Raw genomic sequence first — 14,533 nt, forward strand, 5'->3', positions numbered from 1 at the left:
CAATTATCGAAAAATTTCATCTTACAACTCTACCTCTTAAACACAAACTTACTAACTCCAACATATTAACTCCACTCCAGACTTATTGAGTCTACACTAAGTGGACCAAATGCAAGAGTTCAAAGCACAAAAAATTAGATGAATTCAGAATTTCGCTCTATCTATTGAAACTACTCGATAGGATCACACCTAACAATTATGTACATTTCATCAAGGAGGACAGGTTTTTTCTCGCTCTAATTTAGCCTACAATCGAGAGAATTACAAAGTCTTCTTCCATTACCAAGAAGAGTTGGGAATAGAAGAGACTATCCCCTATTTGCAAAGATACCAACCTACTCATTAAGAGCTAATTACTAACAGAACAGCAATCCAACTAGAAACTAACAATTAACCATCAAGAAACTCAACACAAGATTACAAGATTATCCCTATTCCTAGGACACAGACTTTTTGGTTTAATCCAATATTCAACCCAAAAGCTATGTGAGGCAATGCATGCTGCTTTAAATTACCAGGTCATCTTAAATAAGTCATACGCATACCTTAATGTTAAGTTAGTTTTAAAAAAAAAGCATGCTTTAATTTACTAGGAGGCCTTAAATAAGGCATACCTTAATGGAGTTTGCGGTTTGATCTCTCCCATATAAGGGCAAAAGAGAATATTCAATTTGACATCCTTAGATGCCTCGTCTTTTGCATTTTCTTATAAGACGTTCCAATAAAATAATAGGCCTAAAGAATCAAGTTTCAAGGTGTGTGGAAGTGTTTAACTATGTAGCTGCCCAATAGAACTGTTGAATCACCTGTTATTATCATAAATGTATTAGAAAAAGAAAAGGAATAAGACGAGGATTTGCATATATACTACCAATAATCTCCACAAGAGCAAACTCCATCCTTGAAATGGTGGAAACGATTCACATCTCGAACCATAATCTCTCGATCGGCAAACTTGGAAATGAACTTTGTGACAGAATGGCAATCTTCACATAGCCTCAAGTTCTTAGTTATTCTTATGGTGTCCCCCTTGCTTGTATTGATGAGTCCGAAAGCAACTGCAATCTTTTCGCTATGACCTAACACAATCCTTTCCTTTTCTTCCTCGTCAAGGTCATATAGCACCACTTTAGTTTGTGGGGTATATCCTCTTTGCTTCATCTCATTTGACAAATTGACTAACAGGGCATGGAGCTGCTCTCCCTGTGGGTTAAACTCATCGACAGATGTAAATGAATAGATCTTCCTTCGTACTTCGATCCAACTTCTACCAGGGACCTTTTGTAATTCACGAGAATCAAGAAGTTTTCTCACTCGCTTTACCTCATCCCACATTTCAGCTTCTGCATAAATATCAGCTAGAAGTACATAATTCCCGGCATTCGTAGGCTCAAGCTCGAAAAGTCTTTTGCTTGCTCGTTCGGCGAGCTCAACATGACAATGAATCCTACAGGCGCCAAGAAGAGAACCCCATACTTTTGGCCCTGGTTCAATACGCAGATCTTCTACAATTTTGGCTGCTTCATCCAACCGGTTAGCACGCCCAAGAAGATCAACCATACAAGCATAGTGCTCTACACTAGGCTGTATACCATGTTCCTTAACCATGGATTCAAACAACTTCTTCCCCTCTTCAACAAGCCCAGCATGGCTGCAAGCACCCAAAACACTTACAAAAGATATGTAACTAGGTGAGACTCCACGATCAATCATCTCTTCAAAAATTTCAATTGCTTTTCTTCCATATCCATGTACTCCATAACTCGAAATCAAGGAATTCCATAAGACAACATCTCTCTTATGCATACGGTCAAAAACTAGTTGGCTTAACTCAAGCTTACCACATCTTGCATACATGGTCACAAGAGCACTTATAACTGGCAAGATTGAATCAAGACCCCTCCTAAGAATGTAAGCGTGGATAAGCTTCCCTTGCTCCAGAGCAGCAAGAGCAGCACAAGCTTGGAGTACACTGACCATCGTCACGGAATTTGGCACTGAATCGTGGGTGTTGAGCATCATCTCACGAAAGAGTTCCAAAGCTTCGTATGGTTTCCCATTCTTTGCATAGCATGCAATCATAGCACTCCAAGAAACCACATTTCTCACAGGCATTTCATCAAACACTGCACTGGCATAAGAAACACACCCAAACCTTGCGTACATATCCACCAGGGTAGTCATTACATGAACATGACCTTCATACCCATGTCTCAAAATATGCGCATGAATCTCCTTACCCTTCTGGAGAAATGAAACCAAACACTCTGAAGCAACACAAGCTTTGAGCAAATAAGTATAAGTAAACCTATCAGAGGGAAGTCCCATCGTATTCATCCGGGCATACAATTCCAATACGTCGTTTCCATGACCCGCCAACGCAAGAGCTCTAAACAACGCATTCCAAACGTATATAGTTCTCTTCCGCGTTTTGTCAAACACCTTGCGCGCATAGTCTACAGAGTCCAATTCGGAAAACATATTAATAAGCTTGGTGGCCAAGAAAGGATCTTGGTCAAAACCCCCATCGACAAGGTGCTGATGGACGTCAAGGCCATCGGAAAGAGAGTTCCGGCGAGCGGCGGAGAGGATTAGAAGCTCCCACGTTTGTTGGGTAGGATTGGATTCATGGGAGAGGAGCAAAAGGGCTTGTTTGAGATTTCCCTGTTTGCACAGAGATTGAATCAACTGGTTCTTATTTGAGTTTGCGGCGGTTGAAGGGTTTAAGGACACGGAACAGACGGAGGGTTTTGAAGTGGAATGAGCGGAGCAATGGCGGCGAGACGAAGGTGGGTATTGGGTAGATTGGGGAGTCCGAAGCGCCCACATCACAGAAGAATTCGAGTGAATTATGCTTCGGTAAAAGGCTTTGAAATTCCAATCATCCCATGTGAGAATTTGAATAGAAGCTCTGTGATTTTTGAAGGATCAAGCAGTGAAGTATCTGAGTCTGATTGAGACGACGCTCTCGGGACTGCCCTTTATGAAAATCTCAAGATTTCAATTTTATGAATATTTGATAAATGTACCTATAGGAAAAATCAAATATTAGAGTTTTGTTTTATTTTGCTTCTTATATTTTAATGCTTCAGTTTTAATTACCGTATTTTTCTTTTTATTTATTTTTTTATTTTTTTATTTTTTTTTTAATAAGGAGAGTGAGAGAATCTCATCTAATCTTATAAACACTATCAATTGAGAAATATTCATTTTAACATAAATTTTTAAATTATGGTTGATTTTTCTTAACAATATTGGTCTTTATGAGCATCTCTTTTATAAATTGGGAAAAAAATATTCATGTAGGGTCATTTCTCGTATAAAAACTATTATGATTATTATGAAAAGTTGCAATAGATAGCAAGAAAATATAAGAATATTTGTAAATTTAGAAATAATTTTGTAAAATTGCAAATATAGCAAAAAAAAAAAAAATTTAAACTTAATTTCAAGTTTCCTTTTTTATTATTCCAACTTTACTATTATTTAGGTGCTAATAGATATATATTTGGTATATCAATTAGTTGACAAAATATCATTTATACAGTTTTTATATCATAACTTTAATTGTGTTATAGTGGACATTGTTTGTTTGATTATAGTGAATATTATTTTTATTTATACGTTTATTTTTATATAGAGTTATTCTCATTTGATTAGTTCAATTTTGATGGTCTAATTTATATTTTGGTGTTAGTCCCATTATGTTTTCAAATTTGATTTCAACGTTATAACTTAATTGCATTAATTTTGTCAACTAATGTACCAAATATATGTAAGGTATATCAGTTAATTTATTCTATTTTTGAAAATTTGATGATTTGATGGATATATAAGTTACATTTAATTGTATAATAGAAATATCTAATATTTCATATATCAGTTGATTGATATATCTGATTTAGCAAGAAAAAAAAAAGCATATCAATGATATTTTTTATATACCAAATATGAAATATATCATTTCGAATGATATTTAAAGTATGATATTAGTATTTCAATTGTATATTAGTATTGATTCAAATTGATTTTCTAGTAGATTTTTAGTGTATCAATAATATAACATAACTTATTCAAAATACAATACTGAAACAAGCTCTATCTTTGGTCCAAAGGGGGCATGCATTAATATATATTCATAACGTAATACATATTTTATATATATAATAAAAATAAAATATATGTAAAACGATACGATGTGAGAGGGGCAAGTGCCCTCGACCCCTTCATAGATTTGTCCCTACTGGTCTGGTTGCACCTAAGTTTTTTTTCATTGTATATTAGTAGTCATTAAAAATTTAGTTTAGTTACATCATTAGTGTATGTATCAATAGTATATCAACATTCATTTAAATCAATTTCAAGTATGATATTGGTGTATTAATAGTATATCAATACTCATTCAAAATGTAATTCAATCATGTCAGTAGTGTATACGTAATATATTAGCACTCATTCAAAATTCAATCTATAGTATATTATCAATGAGTGAATGGTTTATGAGCGCTCTTTCAAAATACATTTAAAATTAATATATCGATATTGTAAATACTCATTAAAAACTGGTTTCAAATATATCATTAGTGTATCACTAATTATATCAATATCCATTTTAAACAAAAAAAATTAAGTATAACATTGGTGTATTAATATGGCAACATTAGCTCAAAATTCATTTCAAGAGTAATATTAGTTTAATATAATCGATACTTCTTGTAAATAGATTTTTTCAAGTATATTAGTAGTCTATCAACATCGGTTCAAAATTTTAAATGTAACATTGGTGTTTCAGTAGTTTATCAACATTCATTTAGAATGGTTATCAACATCATAGATTGAACTGTTATAAGCAGATGATAATATACTAAAAAAATAATACTCTAAAACAAATGAATAAAGAATCAAATTAAGTTGACGAATAATAGTAAATGCACATAAATAAGATATTTGTACAGTAAATTTGTTATATCAATTGTATAATTTATATATTTTAAGCCCTCCTACTTTAAGTTAGATAAATTATATTAGTTGGTGTTGAATGAGAAATTTTGGAGCAACCACAAGTTGCCACGTCATTTACTAAATTAATGACGAAATTCCAAATCATTAAATTTGAGCTCAATTAGGAGTTGACATATGTCCTAAATTGAAATTGAAGACAAATTTCAATGATGCCACGTGGTTTTATCAAGACCATTGAATCAGATAAGATTGATTTGGTCCACTTTGATATTATCATTTGGGTCAAAATCCAACTAAGCCAAAAAAATAGGCTGAATTTGACCCAAATATCAAATCAAGCCTAAATCCAATTAATTAGGCTCAAAGGTTAGACCCATGGACTAACTAAACCCAAGTCCAACTAATTGGGCCCAAAAGCCAGGCCCATGGATCAACCAAGCCCAAGCCCAAGCCCACCTGTGAACTCTATAAATAGAGAAGCTCTTCTCATTTGGAGAGGTCAGCAATTCTACACTCCAAAGAGCTTGGAGGGAATTTTCCACAATCAGAAGACTCTTTGACTTCTGAAGTTGACCACGCTTGAAGATTGATGTCATTTGAAGACACAAGCATTCTGAAGGCTGAAAAAGATACAAGCATTCTGAACACGCTTGAAGATTGAAGTCCTTTAAAGATACAAGCATTATTCCAAAACTCGAAGCTTAAGAACACTCACACGCGCTGCTTCTATACATCAAGCGTACGCATTCAACCGAGAGAGAATCAGAGGATCAAGCATTAGAGATCGAACCACATCGCATCAAATTAACATCAACATTAACACCAACTTAAGTTCAACTCCACGAAACAAGTTTCTCTGGAAGCCTCGTGTGAATACTAATCCTCCAAGAAGATCAACAAGCCCAAAGGCTGATCGTCCAAGAAGATCAACAAGCTCAAAGGTCAATCATCCAAGAATATCAACAAGCCAAGACCGATTATCTAAGAAGATCAACAAGCCCAAAGGCCGATCGTCCAAGAAGATCAACAAGCCCAAAGGTCGATTGTCCAATAAGATCAACAAGCCCAAAGGCCGATCGTCCAAAAAGATCAACAAGCCCAAAGGCCGATCATCCAAGAAGATCAACAAGCCCAAAGGCCGATCATCCAAGGAAATCAACAAGCCTAAAGGCCAATCACCTAAGAAGATCACCAAGTCCAAAGGCCGATCGTTCAAGAAGATCAACCACTTAAAGATTATAATTTATTTTGAAAGCATCAAAATACTATGTATTAGAGATTGTACTCACTTTCCACAAGATTAATGCAAATACAAAATTCAAGTACCACGAAATAAATTTCTCTTGAAATCTCTTGCAAACAAATTGGCATGCCCAGTGGGACATCTCTACCTCTCATCTCTCTCTCGTCATTCAAGTCAATAAATCTACAAATGGCACCAAAGCTATAGAAGAGCGAGATCATGAAATCGTTGCTCTAAGAAATGAAATACAAACTCAAGAAACTGCTGAGTCGAGTCAATCTCCAGCTACAAAAGCCAATGACAAAGGAAAGACTGTCTTGCAGGAAGACTAGCCGCAACAATCTACCTCTGTCGCTACCCTATCAATTCAATAGCTGCATGATATAATTACAAACTCCTTAAGGGCTCAGTACGGAAGACCATCACAGTCCTCCTTTATGTATTCCAAGCTGTACACCAAAAGAATCGACAACCTGAGAATGCCAGCTAGGTATCAACCTCCAAAGTTCCAGCAGTTCGATGGAAAGGGCAATCCAAAACAACATGTTACACACTTCATTGAAACCTGCGAAAATGCAAGAACCAGAGGAGACCACGTAGCCAAGTAGTTCGTCCGTACCTTGAAAAGAAATGTTTTCGATTGGTATACTGATTTGGAGCCAGAAGTGATTGACAGTTGGGAACAACTAGAAAGAGAGTTCTTGAACCGCTTCTACAGTACAAAGTGCACCGTTAGCATGATGGAGTTGACGAACACAAAACAATGGAAAGAAGAGTCGGTCATCAACTACATCAACCGATGGAGAGCTTTGTGTCTGGATTACAAAGATAGACTCACTGAATTATCTGCAGTGGAGATGTGCACCCAGGGCATGCACTGGGAGCTTCTGTACATCCTACAAGGGATAAAACATCGTGCGTTTGAGGAGTTGGCAACACGCGCTCATGATATGGAGCTGAGCATCGCCAATAGGGGAACTAAAGATTTCCTAGTCCCTGAAGGGAGAAAATACAAGAATGAATCCAAGGACACTGAAAAGACCGTGGATAGTGCCACAAAAGAATTTATGGTCGTTCATGTGACCCTGCTGAAATTTTCCTCTAAAGGAAAACAAACAAAATTTGAAAGAAGGCACAATGAGGGCGAGAAGCGTCGTCCAACTCTTAAAGAAAGACAAGAGAAAGTTTATCCATTCCCTGACTCTGATGTGGCAGATATGTTGGAGCAACTGCTAGAGAAGCAACTTATTCAGTTGCCGGAATGCAAGCGGCTAGAACAAATAGGAAAAGTAGATGATCCTAACTACTGCAAGTATCATCGAGTCGTTAGTCACCTAGTTGAAAGGTGCTTCGTACTGAAGGAATGAATTTTGAAGTTAGCTCGTGAAAAGAAGATTGAGCTAGATTTGGATGAAGTCACTTAGACAAATCACGCTACAGTAGTGGCGACTTCAAGTGTTCCAACACTGTCTGTGTCCCATGCTCAAAGACAAAGCCTGATCCAGTTTAGAGCCTTCAAGCCTATAGTTGTTCAGTTCCAGCAAGATATTCAAATAATAAATTCCAAAAAGAAAGATGAGCTCGTTGAAGATGACCACGAAGGGTGGATAGTTGTGACTCGTCGAAAAAGAAGACAACCAAACTCCAACCGAAAAGAGTCGCGTTCCTATCGAAGCTATAGAAGAAGGAACAAGGCTCATAAAAAGAAAGACAAAAGGATGACACGGAAGCTTAAGCCTGCTAAGAAAGAATACAAGGACTTCCCTTAATTCCGATGGTCGGTAGCTTTGGCAGAATTTCTCCTAAGAAGCTTTCTCAATAATCGTCCAGAGAAAGTATTAGAAGTCATTGCATGTCACACTGTCGGCATAGTGGAAGTCGACGACAATCATATAACTGTCGAAGAAGTCACGACTCAGAAGAAATGAAGCAAAGAACTGCTGTCTTCGATTGTATTAAGCCTTCAAGTGCTCGATCTTCAGTATTTCAAAGATCGAGTATGGCCACGGTAGGAAAAGAAGACCAATGTCCAAAAACTACTTCTACTCGAACTTCAGCCTTCAAAAGGCTAAGTATATCCGCATCAAAGAAAGATCGACCTTCAGCATCTGCTTTTGATCGTCTCAAGACAACAAGCGATTAACATAAAGGAAGAATGAAAATCTTGAAGGCGACATCATTCCATGAAGAAAACAATGGCGAAAAGATTCACAGTTGTGTCCCTTCATGCATAAAGAGGAAATTTTCTATTGACATAAGTACAGAAGGTTCCTTGATAGTGAAGCAAAAACTCATAATATTGACGAATCCTACAAATGAAGAGGGTGATCAAAACCATGATGAAATAAGAGCTTCTGAAGTTTAAATGAAGAAGCTCCTCATCGCAAGAGCCTAAACTGCATGATACTCCTGGCCCGCATGAGCTTAAAATGTGAACGGCCCATAAAAAAAAAAATCTTTGTACGAACTACGTTGCGACTTGATCCCTGTCATTATAAAGGGTATGTAGGCAACTAGAGAAATTTAAGTTCAGTCGCGCATAAAAAAACATTCTTTTTGAACTACATTATGACTTCATCCCTATCATTATGAATGGTATGTAGACAGATTGAAAGAAACTTCAAGTTCAGTCCAGTTAAAAAAAAAAAAAAAAAAAACTTGAACTACATCGTGATTTGATCCCTTTCTTTAAGGGTACGAAGGCAACTTAATGAAATTTAAGTTTAGTCTATCAGAAAAGATACCATAACCACCTAAGTATGATACTACAAGATTGATGTTAATCATCCCCGTTAAAGAATGACACTTCAGATTGAAGATGTTCATCCCTCATATGGAGCTAGCATAGTAAATAAAAGGCATACCCTTGGAATGCGCTTCGTTTCCTCTTCAAAATCAAACTTGGATGCTCCTCCATCTTTAAGTTCAGAGGCTTCATCGATGCTCCGCCATCTTCAAGTTCAGAGGTTTCATTGATGCTTCGTCTTCATGCTCAAGTCTGGAGGCTTTGCAATGCCATCTTCATGCTCAAAGTCGCGAAGTCGAGCTCAATGTGAAGATTCATCGATGCTTCGTCAAACTCAATTGTGGAGGATTCGCCAATGCTTCAAGCTCAAATGCAGAGGATTCTTCGATTCTCCAAGCTCAAGTGTAGAAGATTCACCGATGCTTCATCAAATGTGGAGGATTTACTGATGCTTTGTCAAACTCAAACGCAAAGGTCTCGTCGATGCTTCTCTATCTTCAAGTTCAGTAGCTCCATTGATGCTGCTTCATCTTCAAGTTCAAGATTGGCGTGCATGACACCACTTCCATCTTCAAGTTTAAGATTGGTGGGCATGACTCCACTTCCATCTTCAAGTTCAAGGTCGACGTGCATGACCCCACTTCCATCTTTGAGTTCAAGATCGGTGTGCATGGCTCTGCTTCCATCTTCAAGTTTAAGATTGGTGTGCATGGCTCCACTTCCATCTTCAAGTTCAAGGTCGGTGTGCATGGCTCCATTGCGTCTTCAAGTTCATGGTCGGTGTGCATGGCTCCGCTCCATCTTCAAGCTCAAGATCGATGTGCATGGCTCTGCTTCATCTTCAAGTTCATGGTCAGTGTGCATGGCTCGGCTCCATCTTCAATGACTCAGTCTACAAAATCATCACATCTTTGCTTCATCTCCAAAGTCTTGCGTAGTTCGCTTCATCTTCAAAGTCGTGGCGTGGCTTCGCTTCATCTCCAAACTGATGGCACAGCTTCACTTCATCTCCAAAATGTTGGTGCAGTTTCGCTTTATCTCCAAAGTCTGGCACGACTTCGCTTCATCTCCAAAGTCATGGTGCAGTTTTGTTTCCTCTCCAAAATGTTGACGCGGCTTCGTTTCATCTCCAAAGTCGTGGCACGGCTTCGTTTCATCTCCAAATTGATGGCACGGTTTCACCTCATCTTCAAACTAATGACGCGACTTCACTCCATCTCCAAAGTCATGGCGCGGTTTCGTTTCCTCTCCAAAATGTTGGTACAACTTCACCTCTTCTCCAAAATGTTATTGTAACTTCGCTTCCTTTCCAAAATGTTGGTGTGGTTCCACTTGATATGAGAGATCAAGTTTGGTTTGCCTAGCTCTACCTCATATGCGAGGAAAACTCTGGTCCATCTGGCTCCACTTCACATGTGAGGACAACTCTGGTTCGTTCGACTCTGCCTTATATGCGAGATCGACTCCGGCCAACCTAACTCCGCTTAAAAGCTTGTTGGCATATTCTTCCCATCTTCAAAGTTTGATGGCATATCTACCTCATCTTTAATACTCGATGGCATATTTTCCTTATCTTCAAATTTTGATCAAAGAGTAACATAATAAGGTAGACCTTTCCGAGATCCTCCCTAGGGTGATCGAATAGGAAAGTTGTAAGCCTTTGCGAGGCCTCTCCCATGACGATCAGGATGTACGAACGGTGCTACAAGGCAGACCTTTCCGGGATCCTCCCTAGGGTGATCGAATGGGAGAGTTGTAAGCCTTTACAGGGCCCTTCCCATGACGATCAGGATGTACGAATGATACTACAAGGCAGATCTTTCCGGGATCCTCCCCAGGGTAATCGAATGAGAGAGTTCTAAGCCTTTGCAGGGCTCCTCCCATGGCCATCAGGATGCAAGAACAACAAGGCAGACCTTTCTGGGATCCTCCCTAGGGTGATCGAATGGGAGAGTTGTAAGCCTTTGCAAGACCCCTCCCATGACGATCAAGATGTACGAACGATGCTAATAGGCAGACCTTTTCGAGATCCTCCCTAGGATGATCGAATGGAGAGTTGTAAGCCTTTGCGGGCCCCTCCCATGACGATCAGGATGCATGAACGACACTACAAGATAGTCGATGATCGAATGAGAGAGGTTATAAGCCTTTGTGGGCCCCCTAGAATGATCATGAAGCACGAACCGGGATACAATATATAGACCATGCTAGGGTCATCTTTATGTGCACCAAAGAGTCGGTCACGCGGTTGGACATTTCTACAACAAAAAAATAGAGAAAAAATTTGTTGTTACAAAACAAAGCTTATGAGAGGAGAAACCTACCTTTCAAAATTATTGACGGGTCGGCGAGATTAAAAAACAGTTGTGCTCCCTTGAGTTGTGCTTTAACTCCTACAAAAGAGTAAGGGCTTACACAAAAAGATAGTAAAGGGGCAAGGTAGTAAAAAAAAAGTGTTGAAAAAAAAACAAACCGAAAAGGAAAAAAAGAAAAAGAAAAAAAAAACTTTGAAAAAAATAGTGAAAAAAGAAAGAATGAAAGAAAAAAAAGGAAGAAAACGTTGGAAGAAAAGAGAAAAAAAGAGAGAAATGAAAGATTAGAAGGAGATGAGGATAATGAAGGGGTTTGGGGTCTTATTTATAGAGGTTCCCTATGTTACATAATAAATTAGGAAATCCAAATTAAATAAAGATTTGATTTAAAATATTAGATTCTTATTAGATTTCCTAATTTGATTCTATTCTGATTTCAAATTAACATAAAAAAAATTAAATTAAACAAATTTCCTATCTAATTTGATTTTATTAGATTTTGTCCTTAAATTTATCTTCAATTAAGATTTAGACATATTTCAAATTTTATTCAAAATCAAATTTAAATTGTGGATAAAATCAAAAATTAAAATTTGGCCATATTCTAAATTTTATTCAAAATCAAATGGTTAAACATTGAAATTAAATTGTAAATAAAATCTCAAACTAAAATTTGGGCATATTCCAAATTTTATTCCAAATCTAAATCACCGTACTTTTATCCTCAAACCAAATTATTAAGGATAAAATCTCAAATTAAAATTTGGGCATCTCCCAAATTTTATATCAAATTCATCAAAATTTAGATTTTTATCTCTATCTCTAAATCAAGTTGTGGGAAAGATATAAAATTCATCCCAAAATTAAAATTTGGTCATATTCCAAATTCAAGTATCTTTTGAGTTTTTATCTTCAATCAAAATAAATTGCAGATAAGAAAAAAATCTCAATTGATCTTTTATTAAAATTTGGACATATCCCAAATTTTATCTTAAATCCAAATCAAATTAAATTGGCAAAGCTCAAAATTTTTCGTAAATTTGGCGATATTCCAAAATTTATCACAAATTCAAGTTAAACTTATAAACTAAATTCATAGTTTGACTAACACATTTGAGGTCAAATTCAAGAACAAATATATTTGGATCTTGATTCCGACTTTATATTTTTTGAGATTTATCCACTCATATATGTGCATAAATCTCGAAAGGGGCATTTGTTGAACGAGAAATTTTGGACTAACCACAAGTTCAGGTAAGATTAATTTGGCCCACTTTGATATAATTATTTGGGTCAAAGTCCAACTAAGCCCAAAAATAGGCTAAATTTGACCCAAATATCAAATCAGGTCGAACTCCTATTAATTGGGCCCAAAAGCTGGATCCATGAACCAACCAAGCCCAAGTCCAACTAATTGGGCCCAAAGGCCAGACCCATGATCAACCAAACCCAAGTCCACCTGTGAACTCTATAAATAGAGAAGCTCTTCTCATGTCAACAATTCTACACTTCAAAGAGCTCAAAGGAAATTCTCCACAATCAGAAGACTCCTCGACTCCTGAAGCCACGCCTGAAGACTGAATTACTTTGAAGACACAAGCATTCTGAAGGCTGAAAAAGATACAAGCATTCTTACTTGAAGACTAAAATCCTTTGAAGATACAAGCATTCTTCCAAGACTCGAAGCTTAAGAACACCCACATGCCCCGCTTCTATACATCAAGCGTACGCATTCAATCGAGAGAGAATTAGAAGATCAAGCACTAGAGATCGAACCACATCGCATCAAATTAACATCAACATCAACACCAACTTAAGTTCAACTCCATGAAACAAGTTTCTCCGGAAGCCTCGTGTGAACACTAATCCTCCAAGAAGATCAACAAACCAAGGTCGATCATCTAAGAAGATCAACAAGCTCAAAGGTCGATCCTCTAAGAAGATCAACAAGCCCAAAGGTCGATCGTCCAAGAAGATCAACAAGCCCAAAGGCCGATCGTCCAAGAAGATCAACAAGCCCAAAGGCCGATCGTCCAAGAAGATCAACAAGTCCAAGCCCAAATGCCGATTGTCCAAGAAGATCAACAAGTCAAAGCCCAAAGGCCGGTCGTCCAAGAAGATCAACAAGCTCAAGTCGTCCAAGAAGATCAACAAGCCCAAAGGTCGATCATACAAGAAGATTAAGAAGATCAACAAGCCCAAAGGCCGATCGTCCAAGAAGATCAACAAGCCCAAGACTGATCGTCCAAGAAGATTAACAAGCCCAAAGACCGATCGTCCAAGAAGATCAACAAGCCCAAAGACCGATCATCCAAGAAGATTAAGAAGATCAACAAGCCCAAAGGCTGATCGTTTAAGAAGATCAACAAGCATCCAAGAAGATCAACAAGCCCAAAGGTCAATCGTCCAAGAAGATCAACAAGCCCAAAGGCCAATTGTCCAAGAAGATCAAAGATCAACAAGCCCAAAGGCCAATCGTCCCAGAAAATCAACAAGCTCAAAGGCCGATTGTCCAAGAAAATCAACCAGCCCAAAGGCCGATCGACCAAGAAGATCAACAAACCCAAAGGTCAATCGTCTAAGAAGATCAACAAGCATCCAAGAAGATCAACAAGCCCAAAGGCTGATCGTCCAAAAAGATCAACAAGCCAGATCAACAAGGCCGATCATCCAAGAAGATCAACAAGCCCAAAGGCCGATCACCCAAGGAGGTCAACAAGCCCAAAGGCCGATCATTCAAGAAGATCAACCATTACAATATTACAATTTATTTTGAAAGCATCAAATACTATATATTAGAGATTGTACTCACTCTCCACAAGATTAATGCAAATACAAAATTTAAGTTACACGAAATAAATTTCTCTTGAAATCTCGTGCTAAGTTGGGTTTTAGAGTAAAATTATTTTAGGTTAAGTGAATTTAATTTAATTAATATAGCTACAGGTAAAGGTCAAATTGAAATTTGAAAAAGAAATATAATAAATATATATAATAAATAAGTGAAAAGGAAATTCGAAATAGAATAATTTAATTAATTAAAGAGGGATTTGTTTAATATGGAAAAGACGACCTGTCTATGTGGAGAATTACTCATGTTTAACTAAGAGCCCATTTATTTCATAAGTTAAGGTGTTTGTACGTTGGATTGGATTAGGTTGAAACAATTTTTAGACTAAACTTAATTGTTAGAGTTGTAAATTCCTTCGACCTAAACAACTCTTATTAAATAATGAACTCAATCTAGTCATGAAATATTCGGGTTGGATT

General features: G+C 37.3%; 1 protein-coding gene across 1 annotated transcript; it reads right to left on the bottom strand.

The window, feature by feature from the left end:
• Window positions 1-663: 663 nt before the first annotated feature.
• Window positions 664-3,141, bottom strand: CRR2 (Tetratricopeptide repeat (TPR)-like superfamily protein). The gene has a single exon (XM_039039685.2). It carries the CDS (start codon window positions 2,827-2,829, stop codon window positions 868-870), a length of 1,962 nt encoding a protein of 653 aa, XP_038895613.1. The 5' UTR covers window positions 2,830-3,141; the 3' UTR covers window positions 664-867.
• Between the last annotated feature and the right edge of the window lie 11,392 nt (window positions 3,142-14,533).

This window comes from Benincasa hispida, chromosome 8 (genome assembly GCF_027475165.1).
Source record: "Benincasa hispida cultivar pf3 chromosome 8, pf3_genome.v1.1, whole genome shotgun sequence".
Classification (NCBI taxonomy): Eukaryota; Viridiplantae; Streptophyta; class Magnoliopsida; order Cucurbitales; family Cucurbitaceae; genus Benincasa; species Benincasa hispida.

Coding starts and splice junctions, on each gene's coding strand:
- CRR2 (XM_039039685.2), bottom strand. CDS start 2,829: ATGTGGGCGCTTCGGACTCCCCAATCTACCCAATACCCACCTTCGTCT.